The following is a 12,928-nucleotide window of genomic DNA, read 5'->3' as shown; positions in this document are numbered from 1 at the left end:
GGAGTCGGGAGATTCTCTGAGAAGGTTACATCTGACCTGAGACCTGAGGATACAGGGAACCAAGACCAGGAGACGATCTGGGGGAGTGTGTTCCAGGCAGAGAGAGCCCAGAGCTGAGGGCCCCGAGCAAGCATAGCATGCGTGAGCAGCGGTAAGGCCACCGCGGCTGGTTTTGGGGCTCTGGGGAAGCTCTTGAGGGTCTTGTATTCTGTGGAAAGGAGTTGAGTCTTTCTCTCACTGCAGTGGGAGGAACTGAGGGATTCTCTGGCGTGGAAAGTTGACGTGGTATGTTTAGACAGATCATTTTGCCTAGAGACTTCAGGAGGACCAGTGTGGAAGCTGGGAGGCCAAGAAGGGGTCCAGGCCAGCGCTGCTGGGGCCGTCACTGCGGTGGCGGAGGGAAGGCAGGACTGTGGGCTGCGGTGGGCAGAGGAGATGTTTGCTCGGGGGTGGGGGCCCGGTGCAGCGTCTGGTGCAAGCACACGGACTGCGCGCCTGCCACTGCTGCCGTCAGCGTCGCTGCCCGAGGGCGTGTCCGAGGGCATGGGCGTGTCCGAGGGCGTGTCCGAGGGCGTGCCTGTGGGTGTGTCCGTGGGCGTGTCCGAGGGTGTGCCTGTGGGCGTGCCCGAGGGCGTCCCTGTGGGCGTGTCCGTGGGCGTGTCCGAGGGCGTGCCTGTGGGCGTGTCCGAGGGCGTGCCTGTGGGCGTGTCCGAGGGCGTCCCTGTGGGCGTGTCCGAGGGCGTGCCTGTGGGCGTGTCCGAGGGCGTCCCTGTGGGCGCGCCCGCTGCGGCCCTCTGCACAAGGGGACGTCCCTGAGCCACAGGCACTGCTCCTTTCATCAGTGCTCCCGGGCTGTGACCCGGAAGGCGCTGTGCTATGTAGTGTGTGTCTTGGGATGTCCTTGGCGTCCAGTGGTTAAGACTTCACCTTCCAGTTTAGGCTGTTTGGGTTCAGTCCCTGCTCAGGGACCTCCCCTGTGCCTCAGAGCCAGAGATCCATAAAACAGAAGCAGTGTTGTAATGCATTCAATAAAGACTTGGGGAAAAAAGGTCCACATCGAAAAAAAAAATTTTTGAAAAAACTATATATGTCTTCTGAGATTTTTTAAATTATTTTGAATCTCCCATTCAAACCCCTGACTTTGGTTTGGTGTTCACCGAGACTATCTGGTGAGAGCTATAAAGTCAGGACCTGCCGGTGGAGAGACGCAGGGAAGCAGGCCCGGGAGGACCCTGGCCTGAGTTTCTGTCCCCTCCCCGTGAGATGAGGGCCGCAGCCAGCATGGGGCTGTTTTTCTAACGTTCAGCTTAATATGTGTACCACTCTCTGCTTCTAGGTAGCATCCACTGTATTTTCCATGCAACTGGGCACCACTACACTTGGAAGAAAGTGACCACAACAGTGCACAACATCATCGTGGGCAAATTGTGGATTGATCAGGTGAGCAAAGGGCCTCTCAGCGCTTCTGGAGCTCAGAAGAATCCTTTCGTCCATCTTTGCAGTGTTCAGGATGTGTGATCTGGACCCCGACTGCCATTCCTGGTTTCTCAGTTTCACCGAGGCAATTCCTCTCAGGCAGTAACCACACTCCCAAACTGCCGACTTTTCGTACCACAGACTGTTGTCTGTAAATGACCAGGTTCCCACATTGGTGGGTGACTGCTCTCCTAGGACTGTGTCAGGCACCAGGAGGGCTCCAAGAAAGTGATGAGCACGGCTCCCACCCTCTGTCCTCTCCTTGCGCATCAAGCATGCACTGCCGGGTGGAGCCTGGGGTTTTTGGGGTTCCAAGTCAGATGGGGCGTTGTCCCTCAAGAGTTATTTTATCATTGGAGACTTACGACAAATATGTGTAGGATGAAAAGTATTTGGCAAAACGACCCGCCTAAGAGGTGTGCTAAGATAATATCTAGTTCATTGTCAATTTGCTCTTAAGACAATGGTTGCAGTAAATTTAGGAAAAAGGAGAATATTGTCCGAACAGTGGGAGAGGCTTCACAGTAGGTGTGGGAATGAAGCTGAGTCTTCACGAGTGGATTGGGGTTCACAAGATGGAAAGGAGGAGAGAGTGAAATGAATAAAATACAGAAAGGCCCACCACGTGTAGTCTTGAAGCTGGGGGTAGAACCCTTTGATTTAAGCACGGAGTTCATGAAGGGTACGAGTGGAGGATCGGTTCGGGAAGGTAAATTATAATGTGAATGTCAACGTGCATGCCAAAGGCTGAATTATGCCACCTAACGTGACACACAGTTTTAAAAAAAAAAAGGTCATTTGGCCTTGATTCCAACCAGGAATACCAAGATGATAAAAGCATTTTAGAGCATCTCAAGAATGACTGAGACCTGAATCTTAAGTGTAGGAGTGCAAGAACATAAGACTGAAAAGAAAAGAATTATGAGGCGTGGGGCTTAGCGTATATCCAGGTCATTCAGTCTTAATAAAACAGTCCATGGTTCTTTTCTTTTCATAGTCTGGTGAGATTGACATCGTGAATCACAAGACAGGGGACAAGTGCAATCTTAAATTTGTTCCTTATAGCTACTTCTCTCGGGACGTCGCGAGAAAGGTAAGAAGTTGGGATTAAAGTGTTTTTCACCTAGTGTATGTCCTGCAGAAAGTCTCTTCCTTTGAGGCTGGCATAGATGGATGTGTGTGCGTTCAAAAAAAGGAGAGGTAAAGGAGAACCTCAGCAAAAGACAGTAAGTTAGAAAGTGAAAGTCAAGAGCAGCGAGATAGTAGAGTTGGCCCAGTGCTGAGGGTGCTTTCACTGCTGTGGGCCCAGGTTCGATCCCTGGTCGGGGAGCTAGGATCCTGCAAACTGAGTGAGTGTGGCAAACAGACAGACAAACAGAACCAGGAGAGACTGAAAACGGGAACCGCTGCGGCAGGACTGAGGAGAGGACTGCGGGAAGAAGGCACGGGTGGCGCGACCCCTGTGAAGTCTGAGCGAGGCTTCTGTTACCGCCGCAGGGGAACTGTGCCGGGAGTTGTGTTGGGAGAGTGAACAGGTTCGTCTGTGGTCTCTCTGATTTCTGGGGAGAAGAACACAACATAATCCCGAGTACGGTCAGACCCTTTTCTTGTGTACATCGTTAGGAAAAAAAGCCCTGTACCACAAAATGGTAACGAAGCCCCCATTCATGAGGCTGGCCCTTTGAGCAGTTCAAGCACACTCCCACGGAGTAAGTCCAGCGGCTCCCGTAGTCTGCAGCGGGGTGCAAGCAGCCTGCCCCAGGGCCAGGCTCTGGGGCGCGTCCCCGGTGCCGCCGTGCTCCCGAGCCTGCTCTCCACCCCTAGGTGACGGGGGAGGTGACCGACCCGTCGGGCAGAGTTCACTTCGTGTTGCTGGGCACATGGGATGAGAAAATGGACTGCTTCAAAGCACAGCCGGTCCCCGGGGAGAACGGGGGTGACGCCCGGCAGCGCGGCCACGACGCGGAGGAGAGCAGGGTGCTGCTCTGGAAGCGGAACCCTCTACCGTGAGTATCGCCGTGGCGGCGTCCCTCCCCTGCCCTCCCGCCTAAGTCTGTGCGGACCAGCGCTGGCAGAGGACCGAAAGGCGGCCCTGTGGGGCGGGGTTGTTGCGGGCCTTGTCCCAGGAGAGTTCAAATGACTCAGACCACACCTGCCCAAAAATGATTTGGTGTCTCCTAAAGGTCCTTTGGTGGACAAGGAAACGGCAACCCACTCCAGTATTTTCTTGCCTGGGAAATCCCATGGACAGAAGAGCCTGGCAGACTGCAGTCCATGCGGTCACGGTCAGACCCGATGACTGAGCATGCACACACCAGAGCAGTCCTTCGGGTTGTGATTCAGAAGAATATTTTTCTGTAATTTAGAGCAAAACTGTTCAGAAAGGGCCAAGGGAGAAGGCTCCCTACCACCTGTGGCCTAAAGGCTCATGGCGATATGATGGTCCCTGAGACAATGTCCAGGACTTTGGAAATAATTAAGGTGGAGACCGTTTGTCTGCTGTCGTCATTTAATATGTTCAGTCCTAGTGATAGCCAAGGTTATCCCAGAAAGTAGCAAAAAGTAAAAGGAAACAAATTTGAAGTTTTATTTAGTAGAATGTTTCAGTCTTCCTAATTTTAACTGAGCATATCCCACACCCAGGAAACCGTCCAGGTGGGGGGCCCTGAGGTGGGGGGGGGCGGTGTCCTGGGAGGGGACGGTCCGCCAGGTCTCTTAGTTAGGCGCACCCACAGGCTCTGTGGGCACCTGGGGGCTGTATCCCTGGCGCGAGCTCAGCTGGGCTCTGGCTCACGGGGCTCTGGACTCTGGCGGTGCCCGTCCCTTCCTGACCCCTGCCCTGCAGGAAGAACGCGGAGAACATGTACTACTTCTCCGAGCTGGCTCTGACCCTCAACGCCTGGGAGGCCGGCACCGCGCCCACGGACAGCCGGCTGCGGCCCGACCAGAGGCTGATGGAGAACGGGCGCTGGGATGAGGCGAACGCGGAGAAGCAGCGCCTGGAGGAGAAGCAGCGGCTTGCGAGGAAGAAGCGCGAGGCCGAGGCCATGAGGGCCACGGAAGACGGTAAGGGCGCCTCTGCCGCGTGTCCGCACCCCAGTTGACGGACAGGCCCCCGTGTCCGCGCCCCAGTTGAGGGACGCGCCCCCGTGTCCGCGCCCCGGTTGAGGGAGGCGCCCGCGGCCCACGCCCTGATCCTGCCTCCCCGCCTCTTGCCCGACAGGCACGGCCCACGACCCCTACAAGGCGCTGTGGTTCGAGCGCAGGAAGGACCCGGTGACCCGGGAGCTGACGCACATCTACCGCGGCGGCTACTGGGAGTGCAAGGAGCGGCAGGACTGGGACTCGTGCCCTGACATCTTCTGAAGGAGCCGCCGAGGAGGAGGAGCCCGCGGACTGCTGCCGGCGCCGCCTGCTCGAGCTCGTCTGTCTTAACCAATCACTTCTTGTTCCGAATCAGTCACCAGAAGCAGACCCGGTTGGTGGTGATTGGCTGGTTGCCTTAGCTGATTGACCCTGAAATCAACATTCTGGACCCCGCGTGCTTGTCGGGGAGGCGCCCCCAACTTCTCCAGAGTCGGGGGCCCCACCCACCCCCTGAGATGCTGGCCCTCACCCCCACCCCGGAGCTGCCGCTCAGCCAGGCCCGCGGAGCACACTGCTGCGGGGCGCCCGGCCTTGTGCCGTGCGAGCTGATCCTAGAGGGTCCCTCGAAAAAGAAACACGTTCAGACTTGGCCACGGAGCATCGTGAGCGCCGTGGTGGAGCCGAGGCACAGCCCAGGAGATGGCCAGGCCGCACGAGGCGCCCGCGAGGGGCTCGTCTGCAGGACCGGGACGCGCAGAGGTCATGCTTGGCAGTGTCTTCGCTCGTTAGCACACCCCGCTGCTGTTCTCCACCTTCGCTGACGGCCGCCGAGGCCCCTCGGGCGTCGCAGGAGGGTTGCCTTGTCCTCACGAGGGACTTTACGGACTCGCTCAGGCAGAGTGCTTCGGAGAACCCGGAGCACGAGGCCACGTGGACACGGCTGGCCGCCGCACTCTCCCGCCCCCTCACCCCACCGTCCCCGCCGCCTTCTCCTCCCCTCTCCTGTCTTCTTCTCGCTCTCTCTCCATCTCTGGGCACATACCCGCTCAGGTTTGTGCCTCGAGGAACAAAGCATTACCTGCCCCATTCTGCCACACTTCAGAATCTGAGAGAAGGCGTTTATTCCGAGTGAGTTTTCACCATCTCTCAGAACCCACGGACTGAAGCCACTTCTGGAATAATGTGTTAAATACCTGTATATTATATATATGTAGAGAAAAGTCCGAATTTTCTGTTTGATTTCCCTCCCTCCCGTTAAGAATCTTGCTCTCTGATCTCACTTGTCCCCCAGGGACTCTTGGACACACTAGTGCGGATGGGAGCCCCCTTGGGCGGACACGTCCCGCGATCACCCGGCAGGGTCTGTGTCCGCGGGTCGCATCCTGGGCGCCCACTGCTGTCTCAGCTCCGCTCTCCTCACCCGACTCTGGAGGACGAAGCCCTGCCCCCTTGCCCAGCGTTCTGTCCTCCTCCACCCGGGAGAGTGTGGGTAGTCGGGCAGGAGGGGCGTTTGCGGCTGCAGCCTGCCTCTGCCCAAGCGCAGCGCCGCATAGCTGATCCTCCTTCCTGGGAACCGGGGCTGATAAGAGAACCGCTCCTGTCTGGCCCAGATTTCCTTTTTTTTTCCCGTCTTTGTTTTGTTTCAGTTGTCTCTGGTCGGAAATCTGACCCCGTGCCGCCCACCCGTGGTTGAGGATCACAAATCGAGGTGCCTTCCTTGTCTGCTCTTCGTTGGTGTTCTCTGTTTCTGTTCCTTAACTGCCGAGCCTCAGCCAGCGTGGGTCCTTGCGGGGAATCATTCCAGGGGAAGCCGTCCCCGCAGGGAAACTGGATTTCTGCCGGGGAACCAGGCCTGCTCCTTCCCCGCCCGCCCTGCCTGGTGGCCGTGGGGAACTGCCTCCGGGGACTCGCTTCCCAGCACGAGTGAGGGGTTACGGCAGGGCTGCCACCTTCAGGGAGCCCCATGGAAGCAGTGACCCGCTCCTGGGGTGGGTGCTTCGGCCGGTGGGATTCCCCCGGAGACTGAACTCCCTGCTCTCTCCCCCCACCCCCTGCCTCCTCCATCTGCACTACGTCTCCAGCCTGATCCTCAGATTCCTGCTCAAGGAAGAGGCTTCCAGTCCTTCAGGTGAAATAAAGTCACACGGAAGCAAAACAAAACTATATATATTTTCAGTTTTTTTTGCCTTATTGAATTTTTTTTCCAAGAAAACTACTAAATTAAATAATTTTTTAAAAGTCAGATTGTTTGTCTGATTCACTTCTACTGAGTAGGAGGCAGCAGGAAGAGGTGGAGAACTGGCCCCACTGTGATTTGTTTTTTGGGAGTTGGGGAACTTGATCTTCATGAGAAACTGCGAGAAAAACTGGGCATGGATTTCCAGATGTTTGACTGAACTTAATTTCACCTGCCTGTTTAAATTCTCAGGATCTTAGCTGATCCACGCAGGGATTCAAATTCTGTGTTTTGAACATAAGCAACTGAGAGGTGATTGGAAGACCTTGGAAAGACATGAGGACACTGAAAATGCTAGTTTAGTTTTTCTCTGCAAAGTTCAAGGAGGGGAGAAGGTGGGCAAAGCTGTGGAAGCGGCTTGGAGGCCTCCGAGGAGGGCAATGCCAATTCCTGGCCTGAGGGGGCAGCCCCTGTCCTCTGAGCGTATGTTTCTTTGTCCAGGGTCCTGAGATCGAAGCGCTCAACGTTGCCTGGCTTCCACTCCAACAATTTTTAAGGTGTTCATGTTACAGTTGTCATGCTGAATATGAAGAAAGACACTCAGAAAATAAACTAATTTACTCAAGGTCACGTAGTTGATTGGTTAGTCACACCACTGGAATTCCAAGCTGGGTTTGTTTAACCCTGGAGTTTGCGACCTTTACAACCTTGTGTTCTGTGAGCCACTGGGTGGGAAGGCAGCGGGTAGCTAAGTCATTTCCTCCTCCTGGACTATACATCGTGAAGAAATGGGTATCTCTCTTTCCAGAAGCTTCTTAATGTGGATAATAGCTTGTGGGGAGTCCTACCTGAAGGAAGGAGCATTCTTGAAGTTCGGCCTCCTGACGCCTTCACTTCTCACAGCTCTCATGCCCACAAAATCAGCTGCATTGTCAGGGTTTATTTTTTCGAGCCTGGTTCCCGGGAAGGCCACTTATCTGGTACAGTCATTTGCCCGATTCCCGTTACTGGGCTTGGTGTGAAGTGTCAGCAGTGGTTTTTCTGACAGCCATAACATGGTAGTAGACCCCTGACATTTGTGAGAGCTGCATCCTGCAATCTTGAATAGCAGGTGGTGTGTAATTTCCTCCAGTAGGGGCAGTCTAATGTACCCAAAACATTTCAACATTCTTCTTTATTTTTTTAACGTATTATTTTGTGTTGGGGTGTAGCTGATGGTGAACAGTGGAGGGACTCAGCCATGCACATGCATGTATCCATTCTCCCCCCGCCAAATCCCCTCCCATCCAGACTGCCACATAACATTCAACAGGGTTCCACGTGCTGAACAATAGGTCCTGTTGGTTATCCATTTTAAATAAAATACAGCAGTGTGTGCATGTCCACCCCAAACTCCCTCACTGGCCCTCCCCACACTGCTCCCCACACAACCGTAAGTTCATTTGCTAAGTCTGTGAGTCTCTATGTTTTGTAAGTTCATTTGTATCCTTTCTTTTTAGATTCTACATGTAAGGGATGTCATATAATATTTCTCCTTCTCTTTCTTACTTCACTCAGTATGACGCTGTCTAGCTCCATCCTTTCAACATCCTTCCTTCAGTTCTTTAAGGGGCTGCTGTGACATGATGGGCTGGGACAGAGATCCCCAGGAGTCTACCTTCCTCATGATTCAAAATTACATATGACTCAGCGAAATGATACATTATTGCATCTGTCAGGGAACTCTGCCCAGTCACTCAGTCGTGTCCGACTCTGTGATCCCACGGACTGTAGCCCGCCAGGCTCCTCTGTCCGTGGGATTATCCCAGGCAAGCATACCGGAGTGGGTTGCCATTTCCTTCTCCACAGGGACCTCTGAAGTCCCACAAAAACATTACCTCTGCATTTCAAGGATCTGCTCTACTTTCAGCAGGACAAATGAAAATCAACTTATAGTCCTAAAAGGAAGTATAGAAAAATCATTAGAACGTATTTACTATAAGGTATATATCTTGTGAAACTCTTAACATTGTTCTAAAAACTTAAGAGTTTGCTTCTAAAGGTTTATTAAAAAAAATAAAAAAGGTTTATAAAGCTTTTGCCCAGTAATGTGCTCTGCCCTGTGGGAAGCATTCCCGAAGGCTTCCTTGGTTTTCCGTTCCAAAGTTCATAAAATAGATGGTGGTTACATTCTCCTCAGGCTTTCCTCCCTACCGTCTTTTCAGGTAAAGTGCTTCTCTTGGGGTTCACCTTGATTCCCCAGGGGAAGCTAACAAGCTGATCAGATGCAGCTTCCTTAAAGGTGAGAACTAGCGATCTCAGATTCTTCTATAAATAGCCTTGCAGAAGTCAGGCCTGAGTTTGGTAGGGTGATTTTAGACGTTAGGAAAGAACCAGATGTTTGGGCTTCCCTGTTGGCTCAGACAGCACAGAATCGGCCTGCAGCACAAGCGACACAGGTTCAATCCCTGGGTCTGGAAATCCCCTGGAGAAGGGAATGGCAACCTTCTCTAGTATTCTTGCCTGGAAAATTCCATGGACAGAGGAACTTGGTGGGCTACAGTCCATGGGGTCTCAAAGAGTTGGGCACAACTGAGTGACTAACACACACTGAAAAACCAGTAGGCCCTGAGATAGATATGGCTAAGTATGTCTTCATTCATTAAACACTGACTTCCAACTTGTTACATAATATACATTAGGGATAGCGAGCTCAGATAAATGGACAATTACAATCTAGGTTGATAAATGGCACTGTAGAGTGGCAACACGCCTATAGGGAGTAGGGAGGGGGGGATAAAGACATCACGGAAGCCTTCCACAACTAGGAGAATGTATCTGAGATGAGAGTTCCAAGTTAGAGGAAGAGCAAAGTATAAAATGCTGCCTGGACCAAAAATCAAGGACCAAAATCAAGGAAAGCATCCTGAGTTTGGACGGCTACATGAATGGCTAGAGTTTAGGATCAAGGAGAGGACACTGATTTGGTGATGGAGGTGAATCCCAAGTCACGCACGTCTTTATATACTTTAAAGAAGTCTTGGTTTCTGTTTTCAGTGAGAGAGCCAAAGAAAGATCTGTAAGCAGGATGGTGAGTTCCAGTGTGGAAAATGAGTGATAGGTAGTCAATCAAGAGGCTGGAGAAATTGTGAGAATGAGAGGTGCAGGAATTCCAGTCATGTTGAACAGGAATGAAGAGCACTTGAGCATGACTATTGGTGGCGAGCAGAGGGAAGGAGGAAGGAATCTGTATTTTTCTGGCTCTGGAAACGTAGATGGAAGGTCTAGAGGGAAAGATGGGTTCACTTTGGGCATTCTGAGTTGGAGGAGCCTGTGGAGAGGTTAAGGAAGCAATTTAAAACATGGGCCCAGATTCATTTTGCTGTGCCCCTGAAGCTAACACAACATTGTAAATCAACCATATCCCAATAAACATTAAAGTCATAGGGCCAAATGTAATGGCTACATTTTTGTGAAAACTGAGGAATGAGATGCTGAGAGGCTGCACATTGAAATCACCTGCAAGTTAAAAAAAAAAAAAAATATATATATATATATATATATATATATATATATATATATATATATATATATATATAATTCTGAGCCCCATCTACAGAGATTCTTACTCAGTTAGAGGTTAGAGCTTGGCCTAGTGCAGTTATATATATATAATATATGAATTGGAAGGGTCAAAAATTAAGAAATAGGAGAAGGTAGGATAAATCAGCATATTAGGGGATATTATTAAACTACAGCTTGCTTCTCAGAGTTTGAGAAAGGTCTGAGTCAATTCCACTTTTTGACAATGTCTATATGTTTCAAAATTTTTAAATGCCAAGATGAGATTACAAAAATTGAGGTTTTGTTGTTCAGTTGCTAAATCATGTCCGACTCTTTCCGACCCCATGGACTGCAGCACGCTAGGCTTCCCTGTCCATCACTTATCTCCCAGGAGTTTGCTCAAACTCACGTCCATTGAGTCACTGATGTTATCTAACCATCTCATCCTCTGCACCCGCTTGTCCTTCTGTCCTCAATCTTTCCCAGCATCAGAGTCTTTTCCAAAGAGTCGGCTCTTTGCATCAGGTGGCCAAAGTATTGGAGTTTCAGCTTCAGCATCAGTCCTTCCAGTGAAAATTCAGGGTTGATTTCCTTTAAGATGGACTGGTTTGATCTCCTAGCAGTCCAACGGACTCTCAAGGGTCTTCTCCAGCACCACAATTAGAAAGCATCAATTCTTTGGTGCTCAGCTTTCTTTATGGTCCAACTCTCACATCCATACATGACTACTGGAAAAACCACAGTTTGACTACAAGGACCTTTGTCGGCAAAGTGATGTCTCTGCTTTTTAGTACTCTGTCTAGGTTTATCATAACTTTTCTTCCAAGGAGCAAGTGACTTCTAATTTCATTGCTGCAATCATCATCTGCAGTGATTTTTGGAACCCAAGAAAATAAAATCTGTCACTGTTTTCACTTTTACCTCATTTATTTGCTGTGAAGTGATGGGACCAGATGCCATGATTTTAGTTTTTGAAGACAGTTTTAAGCCAGCTTTTTCACTCTCAGCAAGAGGATCTTTAGTTTCTCTTCATTTTCTGCCATAAAGGTGGAATCATCTGCATATCTGAGGTTGTTATTTCTCCTGGCAATCTTGGTTTCAGCTTGTGATTCATCCAGCCCAGCATTTCACACGATGTACTATTCATATAAGTTAAATAAGCAGGGTGACAATATACAGCCTCAACAAAATTGAAGTACACTTTAAATATTTAGGTTTTGCAAATCAATGCTTTTAACATACAGATACCATGACCCTGTGTATAATATTTCATCGGTAGGTTATATTGAAAACTTACATTGGGAATCTTTACAAATGGCCTTCCTGACTGTTTTCTTCCATACAAGTCTTGAGGCCACTTTGACAATATCTGAAAAATTCCAAATGTTCATAACTTTTGGTTTTGTGAAATCTGCCTTCTCACAAGAAAAACAAATACAAAAGAATAATCATTACAGTATTGTTTTTAATAATGAAAACTGAGGGAAAAAATTAAAATGTCCATCATTAAGAATTTGATTAAGTAGATTGTGTTATATCCACACAACCAATACTGTGTAAGCATTAAAAATAATGAAATAGGTCTACATAGCTAACATGAAAAAAAGTCCATGATTTATTTTTATTTATTTTTTTTTCATGATTTATTTTTACATGAGAAAAACAAATAGCAAGGTAGTTAGAAAAAGAGAAAAGTAAAATTATTACTTTTAGCTTATAAAGAGAGGCCTTGCCTACCTCTTGCTAAACATATATCCAAATCCTTCTTTTGCTACAAGGAAGCAGATATTTCATTACCGATATGAGGAAGCCACTTTTTACAAGTTGTGGAAATAGCTCAGTTGGGAGAGCGTTAGACTGAAGATCTAAAGGTCCCTGGTTCAATCCCGGGTTTCGGCAGTGGTTTTAGGCGTCCCCACCAACGGATGTTCCACTAATACCCTCTGTTTGCATCCTTGTCTCCCTCCAGTGAGGGGGACCTCATTTGCCCTTGGATGGACAGGAAGCCCTGGTCCCTATGCCTTTGCTTTTTTTTTTTTCCGACCTTTGCTTTTAAGCTGGTCAATATCAAGTCAGTGTCCCTTCCCTGCCCTTTTGTCCGTGAGTAACCAGCTCTCCCCAAGCACCACGAGCTCTTCGCTTTTTAAAAAAATTTTGCTTTTAATTAGAGGATAATTGCGTTACAATAGTGTGTTCGCTTCTGCAGTCAGCCGTAGGCAGACATGCCCCTCCCTCTTGAACCCCCCCTCACCCCCACCCCACTCACCCCTCCAGGCGTCACAGCACGGATTTGAGCTCCCTGCCTCGCCAGCCAGTTCCCACTGGCTCTCTGTTTCACATGTGATAATGTATATTTTCCAACGTTACTCTTTCACTTCGTCCCTCCCTCTCCTCCCCCACCGTGTCCACTCCTCTGTTCCCTCTGTCTGCGTCTCCACGGCTACCCTGCAAATCGGTTCTTCAGTACCACCTTTCTAGGGTCCACACACACGCGTTAACATACATTTATTTTTTCTCTTCCTGACTTACTTCACTCTGTATAATAAGCACCAGGCTCTTCCACTTCATTCCCTTTCTAGTTCATCCCGCCTTCCTGGTTCGGACCACACGCCGCGAGCTGCGGGTTCCAATCTTCCCCGCGTGTTT

The 12,928-nt window shown here is 50.1% G+C and overlaps 1 protein-coding gene and 1 non-coding gene across 2 annotated transcripts in view; both read left to right on the top strand.

Annotated features, from left to right (window-relative positions):
* The window catches only part of LOC122449527 (oxysterol binding protein), a 31,484-nt gene extending 24,120 nt beyond the window's left edge, over positions 1–7,364 (top strand). Inside the window, exons 10-14 of the mRNA XM_043481167.1 lie at positions 1,337–1,440; positions 2,474–2,569; positions 3,301–3,482; positions 4,322–4,542; positions 4,700–7,364. Coding sequence (XP_043337102.1) covers positions 1,337–1,440; positions 2,474–2,569; positions 3,301–3,482; positions 4,322–4,542; positions 4,700–4,842 — 746 coding nt within the window. The 3' untranslated portion in view covers positions 4,843–7,364. The remainder of the gene's footprint in view (positions 1–1,336; positions 1,441–2,473; positions 2,570–3,300; positions 3,483–4,321; positions 4,543–4,699) is intronic.
* Positions 7,365–12,108: 4,744 nt separating this feature from the next.
* Positions 12,109–12,181, top strand: TRNAF-GAA. The gene has a single exon. It is a non-coding gene; the product is annotated as a tRNA-Phe (tRNA).
* The last annotated feature ends 747 nt before the right edge of the window (positions 12,182–12,928 follow it).

Source organism: Cervus canadensis, chromosome 11 (genome assembly GCF_019320065.1).
Source record: "Cervus canadensis isolate Bull #8, Minnesota chromosome 11, ASM1932006v1, whole genome shotgun sequence".
NCBI classification, from domain to species: domain Eukaryota; kingdom Metazoa; phylum Chordata; class Mammalia; order Artiodactyla; family Cervidae; genus Cervus; species Cervus canadensis.
The sequence above is the reverse complement of the archived record's forward strand: the minus strand, read 5'-3'. Positions and strand labels throughout refer to the sequence as shown.